This window comes from Enoplosus armatus, chromosome 14, assembly GCF_043641665.1.
Source record: "Enoplosus armatus isolate fEnoArm2 chromosome 14, fEnoArm2.hap1, whole genome shotgun sequence".
NCBI classification, from domain to species: domain Eukaryota; kingdom Metazoa; phylum Chordata; class Actinopteri; order Centrarchiformes; family Enoplosidae; genus Enoplosus; species Enoplosus armatus.
This window is the reverse complement of record NC_092193.1, coordinates 14,192,852-14,205,733: the sequence shown is the minus strand read 5'-3', so window position 1 is coordinate 14,205,733 and position 12,882 is coordinate 14,192,852. Positions and strand designations below refer to the sequence as shown.

The window sequence follows — 12,882 nt, the reverse complement described above, 5'->3', positions numbered from 1 at the left end:
TGTACATACATAAACACGGCTGAAATAAATACATCTATGTACGTATTAGTTTGGCCTTATTTGTTTAAACAATATATACTATACATTAACATAAAAACTTAAATATGCATCTTTATAAGTAAATCAATATTAGAAGACGACGTTAAAAGACAAAGTGCGCATGTAAAATGAAAGAAATGAATACAATGCATATGCCCCAAATACTGGTTCTAAATAAATATCCAAACACCCGTTGTTCCATTCAGATTTCATGGTGAATATGGTTAGAGCCTTGATATGAGCAAAGACTGCCACCTACTGTTATTATAGTGTTACAGCAGTAAACAAACCAAAGCACTAAACGGACTGCTAGGGCGCTCAACCACAAGTTACACTTTGTATTTCCCTTTGATGCTGACATAGTAACAATCTTCCATTGCAAGCAAGCCATTGCAAGACACTGTAACAGCTCCAGCGCAAAAAACACTGATTTTAAATTTAAAACAAATGCACAAGCTAGTTTACACATTTTTTGAGTTGAAGTAATGCAGTGGATACAGTGACATCACACATCAGTACATCCCACGGGGGAAGCGACAGCTGACTGATCAACAGACTCCCACAGGTTCAACCTCCTGGTGGAAACAGCTCACTACTGACACACTGAAGAATTACATTTTACACCATAAATTCAACTCCTGTTTTTCTCAAACAATAGCAGCATAACACCAGCTGTAAGAAAATGATATGCAAAAGTCGAAGGAATGTAGGACATAACAAAATTTCATCTAGAAAAATGACCACATTATCTTTTTTTTGTTTAAAACATTTTTGTTATGGAAACTAAGAACGCAAGGAAGGCACCATCATGAACAAAGCACTCTGTCCTGTCTAACCTCAACAACTCCTCAGTGAAAAAGGACATGCAGCAACTGACTGGTGTGTGTGTTCGGGGTGAAGATGTAGGATGACACCACATGAAGGGATGATATGATAGTGAACTATGATGAACTGCTGTTTTACCCCTCAAGATGACAAGAATCGGTGTGACGAATGTAATGTGACAGATGGAAAGAAAAAAGAGAACATGCAACGTGTGCTTTTGATGTGTCACAGGTTTGTATCCATTTGGTTTCCTACAGACAGGAGTGAAAGGCTTATTCATCTGTTTGTGTGTTAATGTGTGTATTTTTTCAGGCTGTGTGTTGAAAGGGTGTGACAGTGTTGATGCAAGAGGAGCAGTGTTGTTTTAGGGGAATGTGTGTCTTTTAGATTATAGTGACTGGTTTTACGTGCATGTGTGTGTGTGTGTTATGGGTTGTGTGTCCAGAGTGTGACAGTGCGGTCAGCAGACGATGAGAGGAAGGACAGGTCTTGTGTGTGCCATCGACATTGAATCACCTTGTCGCCGTGCTCTCCCACCACAGTCATAGGCAACTGCTTGGTCAGGTCACCTGCAAACACACACAGGAAATTCAATTTGATTCAAAACAGTGTTTCCTGTTGGTTCTGGGATCCAGGATCATTCCTGAGCTTACATGACTCCCTGGAGTCTTGTTGTCACCGTGAGGTTGCTAGGCAACCAGTGGAGACTCCAGAAAGTCACAGCTTCCGGCCAAGAAACAGTTTGGCACACCGCAACATGTCTTTTTCAGCTTATAGTCTAAAAATGTCAAAATACTCAAAGTACAAAGATATGAGACAGAGAACTATTAAAACGTGATTTCACTATACACTATGCACCCTGCATTAGCCGGATTATATGGTTAACAACAAGGTGCCTCAAATGTACATGGCTCACATGTATGACACTTAAACCATTTTAGATTTATAGTCACGGTAAAACAGGAGACCCCACATGAAGAAGCTAAAGGTGGATATAAGCAGTCAACTATGTATATTCTCTAAGGTGTCTCTGTAATATATATTGCCATATAATATGTATATATATTACTATGTCAGCAGATGAGACGTACCTTGGAGGTTGGTGACCATGACCTTTGTGTCGTAGGAGCCAGTGAGCAGGTAATGTGCTCCAGGGGAGAACCTGACAGATCGCACGTCACTGCTGTGCGGCCGGTACACCTGGACGATTCGTCCCCCTCTGATGTCATACAGCATGCATGCACTGTCTTCCTGTCCTGTTGCTAGGAGACGGGCACTAGGATCAACTGCTACCGAGGCAACAGGACTGCCTGTGGAGTAAAAAAAAAAGGGGGGGCGTAGCTGTAAAAACCAGTACACGATTACCAGTAAAATCATTCTGTACGGACTGGGAGAATCATTGTCTTCCTATGGAGAGCATCAGCACCCACTATGGAAGCAGTGCTACTTCCGGTGTCATACATTGCTCAAAATGTGCTGTATTCAGCGTTATTTGATCATAAAATGGAGGTGAAAGTCATGACACACAGGTTGTACCTGAGCCATGGAAAGCTGTTCCCACTACTCGGATACAGCTGGGCACCCTGAGGTCCCAGAAGCGCACCGTCTTGTCTTGAGAGCCAGAGGCGATCATCCAGCCTCCCCACGTATACAAAGACAGAATATGACCTAATCAGCGAGACAGAAATTACACGTTACACACTCTTTCTCTCTTTGACTCTCCACTTTGTGTTTTGAGTGGATGGATGAAACAGACTGTGTACCTGTGTGTCCACTGAGGGCGTGCAGACCCTGTCCTCTCTGACAGTCAGTGGTGTAGATGTTACAGTCTCCAGCTCCGGCACTGATCAAGATGGCTCCTCCACTTTCTGGACCCTCCATGAAGGCCAGGTCTCTGATGGTGCCGTCATGCATGCTGAACTCCAGGTCTGGGCCTAAAGCACAGAAAGACACAAACAGATGAGATGCTGATAATAACAGGCCCCAATTTCAAATCACAAGACTGTCATCATGCATTCATGCAGAGTGCGCTCACCTGTGGCGTTGCATGTCTCTGCACTAAAAGGTAGGACTTTGACATATTTGTCATTGGAGCCTGTAGCCAGCAGCTGTCCGCAGTGGCTCCAGGCCACACAGTAGATGGACCCTTTGTGGTGTTTGTTCCTCTTGAAGCGGACGACCGGCTGCTTTACTGGACTTGAACCACTGAGGAGAGCAAGAGTGGAGAAGTGGAAAAAAGGAAGACAAATGGTGAGAGAGAAGAAGAGTAAACAAATACATATTCAAACATCATCAACTAAATACTGATGAAAAAAAGGAGCAACATTTTCTGGAATGAGAAAACCAGTTAGAGACTTCTGAAAGTGGTCAATTTGTCTCCAAGTTCTGCCCAGTTTATAAAATTAACTTTCAGTCTCAACATTTATGCCAACATTGATGAGAAGTGCCCAAAAATATGGACATTTGGACTTCTTTGTCAACTGCTGTTTCTAAGGCCAACAATACATTTTTAATCTCAACTTGGTTTATTGTCTAAGCTTTCATCCACGTTACCTTGGGTCTAATGTTTCTGGATAAGCACACACACGTAGAGTTTTGGAGTTGGATCCCACGGCATAGAGCGCTCCAGACGGGTGAAAGGCAACAGCTCGAACAGCCTGAGTGTCTTCCAGAGTATGCACTGGCACAAACAGGTTTTTCGGCTTGTCACCCTGAAAACACACCCATATATGAAAACACATGAACACACGGTTTACATGTAATTAGCAGTATGACCTATTTTAATCTTCTCTACCCTATGACATCCATACTGTCACGATGCCAGCATGACATTGCTGCCATTCAGACGAAACTGTTCTAATCTGCTTAGTCAAATTAGCATTACATTATGATGAAAACAAGAGGGAAATGTGTTGAACCTTACAATCAGATCAGAGAAGTTCAGAAATACCAGAACTAAACTGTGATATAATAATGTGAGAGAAAATGAGTGACAAACTGAGTGTGAATAATTAAGACTGTGCATGAACAAAAGTCATTTCAGGTTCATTATTCAGCACCAATCACATGCTTGTTGAGGTATAAATTATTTACAGACTGAATTTACTTTTAGTAAATGGCTGTTCTTCTTCTGTGTTTATGTGTTTGTGTCCTACCTCTTTACTTCGGGTTAAGGAGCCTGGAGAGTCATCTTGTTGACCTCCTTTGTGTTTCTGCTCACTGCCAAAAATAAATACCCACAACAGACAATAATCGTCAAATTCAACCCTGCAACAAACTCCGGTTTAAAAAGTGAAGTAATCACACCTACAGTACCTCTGGGAGACGACTGGGGACTCGTCTGGAGGCAGGACTGTGCGGCCCCCCGCGGTGTGCTGTGGAGTGCTGCTGAGCACCCCTCCCCCCCGGGTCTGCTCCGGGGTCGCAGATGGCGGGTTGTTATTGTCCTCAGAGGTGGGCGTGTTCCCGTTGCCATTACACTGCTGGGTGAGAGACTTCACCTCCTCCCCCAAGTCCTCCATCCCCACATTGAGCTCCTCCAGCTTCTGGATGGACCTGAGGAGCGCACACACACACACACACACACACACACACACACTCATGAACTTCTTCTTCCTCCACTTCTTTTCTTTCTTTTAGCATTTCCCTTTCTTCCTGTCTCTTTTCATGGGGCATTCTTGTACTAACTATTTGAAAAAAGAACTTCACATTTTCCTGACAGGCTGTCAGTACACCGAGTTGGCAGGCTAGTTAAATCTAGTTAAAACTACAAAGGGCAGAGGACAAAAGAAAACTGAAGTAATGATGCCATTATGCACAGCTACCCTTGTGAATAATGCAGAGGATACAGAGAGAGGGAGAGGTTGGGGAAAGGGAGCACTGGAGGAACTCTCCGGGGACAAATCAAAGGGCCTTTTGTCCTGCTGACAGAGCAAAAATGAACAAATCTCCCATGTCATTTTTGTCATAGACTCAAAAAAAAAAAAAAAAAAAAATATATATATATATATATATATATATATATTTATATTTATATATATATATACACACTAATGTGATGGTTTGGGAGCCAAGGTACATGTTTTGAGATGGGTGCTATTTTTGAGTGGAGTCTGGGTCTAATATTGTGTACAACTAATACACATGAGGCGATGGCCATGTGATGTGATGTAGCGGATCACCACAGATGGTGCAATGTGGACTGGAGGCGGGTTTTGGGGGAGGTGTGTGCCATGCTAGGAAAAGCCACATGGGACTCGTCATTATCAGGGCCTCAACACGTCTACTTCTCCTTGTCTGACAGCTGCCCCTCTATTGTATGAAGATATTAAAAGCCATACAGTAATTAACACGCTTAATTCAAGGAAGCTGCACCAGAACTACTGTTTGCCATATGACTTGACAGGTGTCTATATGCTACAGATGTACACTACCCTGTCCGACAGGGGAACATCTTAAGCATCTCTTAGTTGTGCCTCTACCTGTTGAGGAATTTTTCTGTGAGGCTGTGCTGCATTTCGCTGGGCGGGGGCTCCTGCTGGACCCCTCCCTCCAGCAGCATCTGCTGGTACATTTGCCTCTGCTGCTGCTTCTGCTCCAGGTGCTGCTGCACACGAAGACGCTGCCGATAGTACTCCTCATACTTCTCTGTGGAGTCGCGAAGCTGAGGATTGAACATGATGCCATTAATATACTGCATGTGGCACATATAACATTTTTCCTACTTCCCTATTTTTCCTATTTCTCCTTGTACTGTCCAGTAAGTCCTATTGGTTGTTTATCCCCATTTATGAATTGAATATACTGTTAGGCGATTCCTCCTAGAAAGCAGAATAAGTCACTCTGGATAAGAAAAAACAGCTAAATGGCCTAAATGGAAAACATGAACACAGGTATGTACAAATGAACAAGATACATGGAGATAATTTAACACATACAAAGCATAATATTCACACGCTCATAGCACACAGTGAAGCATGTAAACATCTGCCAACTCCTATTAACACTATTCAAAGGCAGCATTGTGATCAGATGAACCCTGCTCCACCCCATTCTTATGTCAGTTCAGTTGTTCCAGCAGGAAGGAGGGTGAGACTGAGAGCCAAAGACAGGTCACTTCCCCTCTCTGTCCTCTGCTTCCTGTCCTGACAAGAACTGATCTACTGTATATTTAGGCAGGGTAGAGACACCGGCACTGTGCCAGCTCTGGAAAAGGGGATGGAGGACAGAGAGGAAAACGAGAAAGAGAGGGTAAGAGGGCGTGACAGTGAGACCACAGAGGCCCCAAAGTCTGCTTCTGTTTCTTTCTTTGTGTGTCTCCAGGGTGACGGGGAAGGCAGAGCAAAGCACCAGCTTCACACCGAGCTGCACAACGGGCTCAGAATAGAAAGCACGAGACAGACAGAAACAGATACAGTGTTACCACTGTGTTTACAGGCAACATGAGGGCAGTAATGACACATTTTTGTGGTTAAGCTCCTGGGTTTTTGAGCCACGTGTCTCTGCTGATCGAGAATCAAATCCACCTGGGCTTCTTTTCCCTTGTTTCTGCCCTGGCCAGTCTCCTTTGTTACTAGAGCTGCATTATGTTTCATAATAATCACAATGTAATGTAAAAAACAAAACAAAACCGTCTTAAATCATTAAGAACCATGAGGACCATAAGAAACACCTCTTCATTATTAATATAGGAATTTATGCAGCAAGTTTCTCTAAATCTATTTAGATAATGTACTGCAGGGGTTTTCAAAGTCTGACGCAGACACAATTGAGACAAAAAAAGCCCCTTTTCCTACTTGCACAAAGGTTTATGGCGCACATGAAGTGGTGGGACATGCTGAAACTCCACAACTAACACTACACCACAAACACAAAGAAATCAAAACAAGGGGAAATTCCTTTAAAAAGCCATGTCAGCCATGACAGCGACTGCGCTATAATTCAGACTTGCAGGAGGAGGATGAGTCAGACACAACATACCGAAAAAGACTAATTAGAACTGGTTTATATATAGACCTTCACACCCATAAAGGAAAGAAAACAATGCAGGGACATAATCAAATAAAACGCTTGTTCAGTAATGCGTGACATACAACAGGTCTAACGAGTTAATAAGCAAAAAGGTCAATGATGTTTACCTCATTCCTGTCAGCAGAGCCAGCTGATGGCGCGTCCTCGCCCGGAGCTGAGGCAGGACGCAGGTTCTGAGCTCCACCTGAACTCATCATCTTATCCACGGGCGTGTCTGTCCTTGACCTTCACAGGGAAAACACAGCAACTGATTATCTCAGACATCTTACAAGGTACTGCATAAAACCAAAGTGTCAAAACATCCACAGAGCATGCTCCGCTTGTTCTTAAAAATTCTAGACTGACAAAAACTTGGTCCTTAAACCCTAAACCCTTACGTTTCAGGGGATTCCTCAAAGATGCTGTGGCAGTCGGAGCTCTCCATCATGAGACTCCTGCTCAGGCTCTGCCCTCCTGCTCCGGGGTAGTGGAAGTTGGCAAAGGAGTGGGACATGGGAGAGACTCCTTTACCCGGCGCTACCTCCCCGCCACTCGCTCTCTTATCCTGGCCAGACAGCCCATAAGACAACCCGTCCAACGCTGGGTTCAAGGAGCGTGACATGTAGGTGTCGGCGGACTGCGGGCGGCGCAGTGGGGAGGAGGGGTATGGAGACAGTTTGCTGATGAGTGGGGTGAGGAGGTCAGCATAGCCGGTCTTTGCGGGCTTGACCAGGCGGTCCACGTGGATGTTGAGTTGCTTCTGTTCGAAGGCGCAGGAGAAGACGGTGTGGGAGAGGTTCTGCATCCAGGAGAGCAGGGACAGGTCCAGGTCGTCACAGCCGTTACCGCACAGCATGTCGACACCAAGGAGGACCTCGCTCTCTGTGATCTCCTCACCTGTCGCCTTGCTCTGCGCACAAAGGAATCCAACACATTTAAGTTTAAACCGTCTGCAAATCATGACACAGTTCAGAGGCACACAGTATTTATGTTATTTCAAACCTGGCAGAACTCCACACAGCACTCATAGAGGACTCCCTTGAGGAGCAGCTGGAAGAGTCGATCCCTACTGGCCTTGAATCCAGCCTCACTCAGCTTCCTGTCTGCAGGGATGAACTCTGCCACCATGGTGCAGGCCTCCTCAAAACACTGCACCCTGGCCGTGCTCGGGTTCCAATCCTGAGGGACAGTAATTATTTCAACAAAATACATTATTGTTTGTTGGTGAAATTAATTCAACTTGTAGAAAAGTGCACAATAGAAGAAAATGCAGATGCTTCCAGTCTTAGTAAATTGCAAAAAATAAGTACGTATATAAAAAAGAGTACTTTATTCTTTACTGCTGAAATATTTCTGTTTCAAAACACTTTTGAATGTCTTGCCTTGAACTCTGCATGGTTTGTGAGGCGAGGCAGCGTGAGGAGCAGACACAGTTTGCTGTAGTCATCTTTAGAGGGACAGAACTCCTCCAGGGTGTGGAGACACTTGACTGCTTCCTGCATTGTGAACTCCAACTGAAAAAACATGAAATACATTTCAGATTGTCGCAGATGACTGAGCAGAAGTTTCTCTCTGGACAGCAGCGATACAAAAAATGTGGTACTTTTGGAAAGAGCTTTTATCACACTGGAGGCAAGGATGATTTTTAAATGTCAGCGAGACTGAAAAACAACACAAAACACCTGCTTCAAGGCTAACATGCACAAGAAATCACAATGCCACACATCTTTGTTCCTAACCCTAACCCTAAAATGTTGTCCTGCACCATCCTGTCCTGTCCAAGTCATTGCCAACACACAGTGAGCATACACACCAATACACAGTGTCCACAGATGTCCAAAGAAGTCTGATCTATCCATCCATCCATCTACTTTTGGTACTAAAAGTTTTGGAATTGGTCCAGTAGATCACCTTACGCCGGCAGCCGGAAACGGGCTGCAATGGCTGCAACGTAATCCTTGTGGGCAGCTGTGCCTGTCAGAATATGTCCACTAAAAGTGCTTGTTTTGCCAGAGACAGGCTCAGACTGTTATTCTAAGTGTCTGACGACATTATCGAAAGGATGCCTACAGAGACAGACCTTTTTGTTAAAGAGTAAGATCCTTACTCCTCAATGTCAATATTTCATCATGCATTCGTTGTGGGGACATTTCTGCAATTCATAAAGATATTATCCAAAAGTGAAATCATGTTGTGGTAAAGGTGTTGGGAACTCTTCAGGTGTGTTTCAGTCTTCAGTTACTGTATTTAAGTCCTCTGGTACCACACCATCATCTTTTAATGGCAACATTTACTTCTATGTGTCATTCAGCAACAAGATTTTGGATTGACACGTCATAATTGAGCTACAACCTCAAAAAAGCTAACACACTGATCATGAGCTAAGATGCAACTTGCTCATTCTCATAATTAAACGGATTACTGTGGCATAGAAACATCTTACTATTGGATTTCACTTTACATCAGTTTGGATTACTGTGCATATTCTTACTTGCCTTGCAATATGAGGACATTTTGGTGTTGAGAGAAAGCTTATTGGTGTTAGTACATTATTGTTGCCACTGGGGTATCCATTCTTTCCCCTGTGTTAAATGCAATCTACGGCTCAGACAGGAAGGAAGGGGGCAGCAGATGGCCACACCTTTTTTGTCTTTCGACTATTTCATCTGTTGGTCACAGGTGAACAGATATATTCTGTAAAATGGTTTAACATGGATTGTCAATCACGTAGTGCCAAAGTCGCACATAAGCAGTTTAATCCGGATAAGTCCTTGGCTGCAGTGTTGCCAATATCCACGTCACTCCTTGCATGCAAATGTAGCCACTGTTGAGCACGCACGCACACACACACACACACACACACACACACACACACACACACACACACACACACACACACACACACACACACACACACACACACACACACACACACACACACACACACACACACACACACACACACACACACACGCCTTCTCTCTTTATAAACAGAGAGATTGAGAGGTTTGTTCAGATAACTTGCAGAGCTGCACTTTCAAACTACATGTGTTAAAAAGCACAGTTTGCTTCTCTTCTTGTCTTTGAGATTGAGCCTTCTTGTTTACTGCCATGACAACCAGCGACAGTCAGTGGGAAGACAAAGCAGCGCTGTTACAAAGTCTAGTTCATTGGGAAAAGAACTCAAGGCTGTGTTATTACTTGGGAGGAGAACATTTAAAAAATACTCATATTTTACTGTTGACTTACATGCTGTGGCTCATCTTCTGCAGACATGGCGTTATTCACACACAGAGCCTCCAGAAATTTCTGCTTGAGGACGATGTAACGAAACCTGAGGACACGACAGTTGACATAAGAAGTCGTGACACAAACAGAAGCAATTATAGTGTTGATGCTGCATCACCCTCTGGGTGTCAAATGGCAGCGACGTCAAATAAACTGAAAATATAAACACAAAAAGGAAACATGAACCCAAACATATTTGACAGTGACTCGCACAGTGAACACACCTTTTTCTGTCAAACTTATCCATGCACTCCAAAGGCTGAATGAACTGCAAGACCTCGTCCCACTGGCCATCAAGCACCAATTGTCTGAAACAAGAACAAATAATTTTTAATACACACGTAACACATGGAATCATTTCCTTATTTTCAAATGTCCCACAAATGTGTTTTCCAAATGTCTTACACTCTAATTTCTGTGGTATTTTTTTAATAAAGGTGTACCATGACAAGATGAGACAGCCTTCACACTAGAAGGTGAAATACCAAAATGTATTTAATACTCAGCCAGACAACACACTGTTGGCTGACTTTCAAGGGAGCACTAACATCTACAGCAGCGGTGCAGCGTTACACTATCTCCAATGTAGAGGACGCTATCAGAAACACTAAACTCCACACTGGAACAGTTGCCTGTTGTTTCTGCCTCATAGTACGCAGCTTTTTGGAGCTGCAACCAGAGACGACCGTATCCAGACTGCGGTTGTTGCTGTTGAGTTCATCTACCTGAGGAAGAGCATGTCGTCTGAGTAGAGCCCGTTGATGACGCCGCTCTCCTTCTCCAGCGCCAGCATGCTGATGTGCAACTTCCTGGAGTTGAGAAAGTCCAGGATCACCTTGATCATCTCCACCTCCTTCACATTTATGGTTTCTTCCGCTGTCATGGTGACGACGGGCTGCCAATGACAAGGGCAATGAAGGACAACAGAGTTTCTATGTTATTTCATTATGCAGGCATAACAACACCCTGAGGTATCTGAAGCCAGATTGTGACCACATTCAGTCTGAATCTCAGTATGAGAAAATGGGGGCGGCAAGTAGGACTGGGTGATAATTCATCATCATTTATCATTAAGCGATCAGCAGAACCTTAATGTGACGATATGATCTTGGTTATCGGTTACCGTTCTATGATGTGCAAAGTAATTATTCCAGACAAGCTGTTATTTAAAAAGCGAGCAAAATCAGCTCTTAAATATTTGTTTTACACATAAACAAGTTTTGTCCCAAGTAATGCATAAAAGTGGGACACAGTTCATTGTGTTGAATGTCAGTTTGCAAACATATCTCACATATATCAGTATCAGAAAATATCCTTATTGTTATTGTGATGATGATTTCAGCCATATTGCCAAACCCTAGTGGCAAGTTTCTGTTGGAGAAAAGCATCTAAAATGTAGATGCTTAAGTGAAGCTGGTCAGTGGCAATGACTGGAGGACTGTGGTCAGACTAGAAAGCTCCTAAATGTGCATGTGTGGAACAGTATGCATCTGAATAGTGCCTCGTTTTGCAGGAGGAGCAACAAAAGTACAGATTTTAATCTTAATCCAGAGTCTGAGCAAATCTCACATTACTTCTCCTTCTCTGTAAAGTTGAACATTTGAAGATCAAAGGCGTATAACCTGACAGCAGTACAGTCTGTTGTGATTTGCAACAAACTCTTGTTTGCATGTTCACCTTATCTTTAGGCTATACTTATTCCACATGGACTGAGCCTGAGACTCTGCTTAGGTGATATTTTAATGCTCTTCAGCCTTTGATTTAATCGCTATCCATCATCATAAAACTGATTCTTTTATTATACTAGGAGTCCAGCTTTTCCTTATCAAATGATCAGAGCATATGTTAGTACTAAATCACGTTCAACCTACATTTCTAATGTTGTGATTACAGATATGATTTACAGAGACAACAGCTGATGAAGACAGTAACTTAGCTTGACAGGATGCACACTCCTCCACATGTTGTGTTTACAGAGGAGAGAGTAGTCTCTTATATTATTGTCATGACAGTAAGTAGCCTCTAATGCATTTATGGTTATCTATCTGGGTGGGTGGGCTTAAACAATTACACATCAGCAGCCACAAAACAGGAAAGCAATACTGCCTACTTTACAAATAGGCACAGAAGCACTGCAGTCCTGCTAAGCTAGCACGAGGGATGGTTAGCTAATAACACTGGCACTAAACCACAAGTCACAACAGTATAAGAAGCTTAGGCTACTTGTTAGCTTTACATAGCTACTGCGTTTGGCAAGCGGATTACAGCAAAACCAACAAATAGCTAGTTACAGTTAGAGCTCATACAAAGCTGACTAATTTAACCGGCGGTTGGAAGAGGAGACTGACGAGCTAGCCAGGCCGAGGGGAGAGAGGCATCATCCGCTAGTTAGCTGGACGGGCGGGGTGCGCACTGACAGCTCTCCCGAGAACAACACAAATCTGCCTGAGTGCTGCCATTAAATTCTCACCTGTTTCTAAAAATACATGGGATGAAAACGCTGACCCGCGGGTGTCTCCGTGCTGTTGCCAGACGCTGTCACGACGGTACCGCTCGGTATTGTCAGTGCTGTTTGTCCTGCCTTTCTGTCCCTCCTCCTTGTCTGACTGTGTCCCCTCCTTGCTGGATCTTTCTGCGCCGCTCCGCTGCGGTCTGCTGCCGCCCAGCCCTGCTTGCTGTCTGCAGGAGCACCGCCTCCGTACAGCCTCCAGACAGCTGCAG

The 12,882-nt window shown here is 43.8% G+C and overlaps 1 protein-coding gene across 2 annotated transcripts; it reads right to left on the bottom strand.

Annotated features, from left to right (window-relative positions):
- Positions 1–1,290: 1,290 nt before the first annotated feature.
- On the bottom strand, positions 1,291–12,662 carry wdr47a (WD repeat domain 47a). Of its 2 annotated transcripts, XM_070919058.1 has the most exons (17): positions 12,632–12,662; positions 10,887–11,056; positions 10,386–10,469; positions 10,123–10,207; positions 8,256–8,387; positions 7,876–8,052; positions 7,272–7,783; positions 7,002–7,119; positions 5,346–5,527; positions 4,180–4,419; positions 4,020–4,083; positions 3,418–3,575; positions 2,900–3,069; positions 2,628–2,798; positions 2,401–2,532; positions 1,956–2,174; positions 1,291–1,433 (listed from the first exon to the last, which is right to left on the bottom strand). In XM_070919058.1, exons 2-17 carry the CDS (start codon positions 11,042–11,044, stop codon positions 1,291–1,293), a joined length of 2,745 nt encoding a protein of 914 aa, XP_070775159.1. In that variant the 5' UTR covers positions 11,045–11,056; positions 12,632–12,662. The 2 variants fall into 2 exon arrangements, with proteins under 2 accessions (XP_070775159.1, XP_070775161.1); XM_070919060.1 differs by lacking the exon at positions 12,632–12,662 and having other exon boundaries at positions 10,887–11,062.
- Between the last annotated feature and the right edge of the window lie 220 nt (positions 12,663–12,882).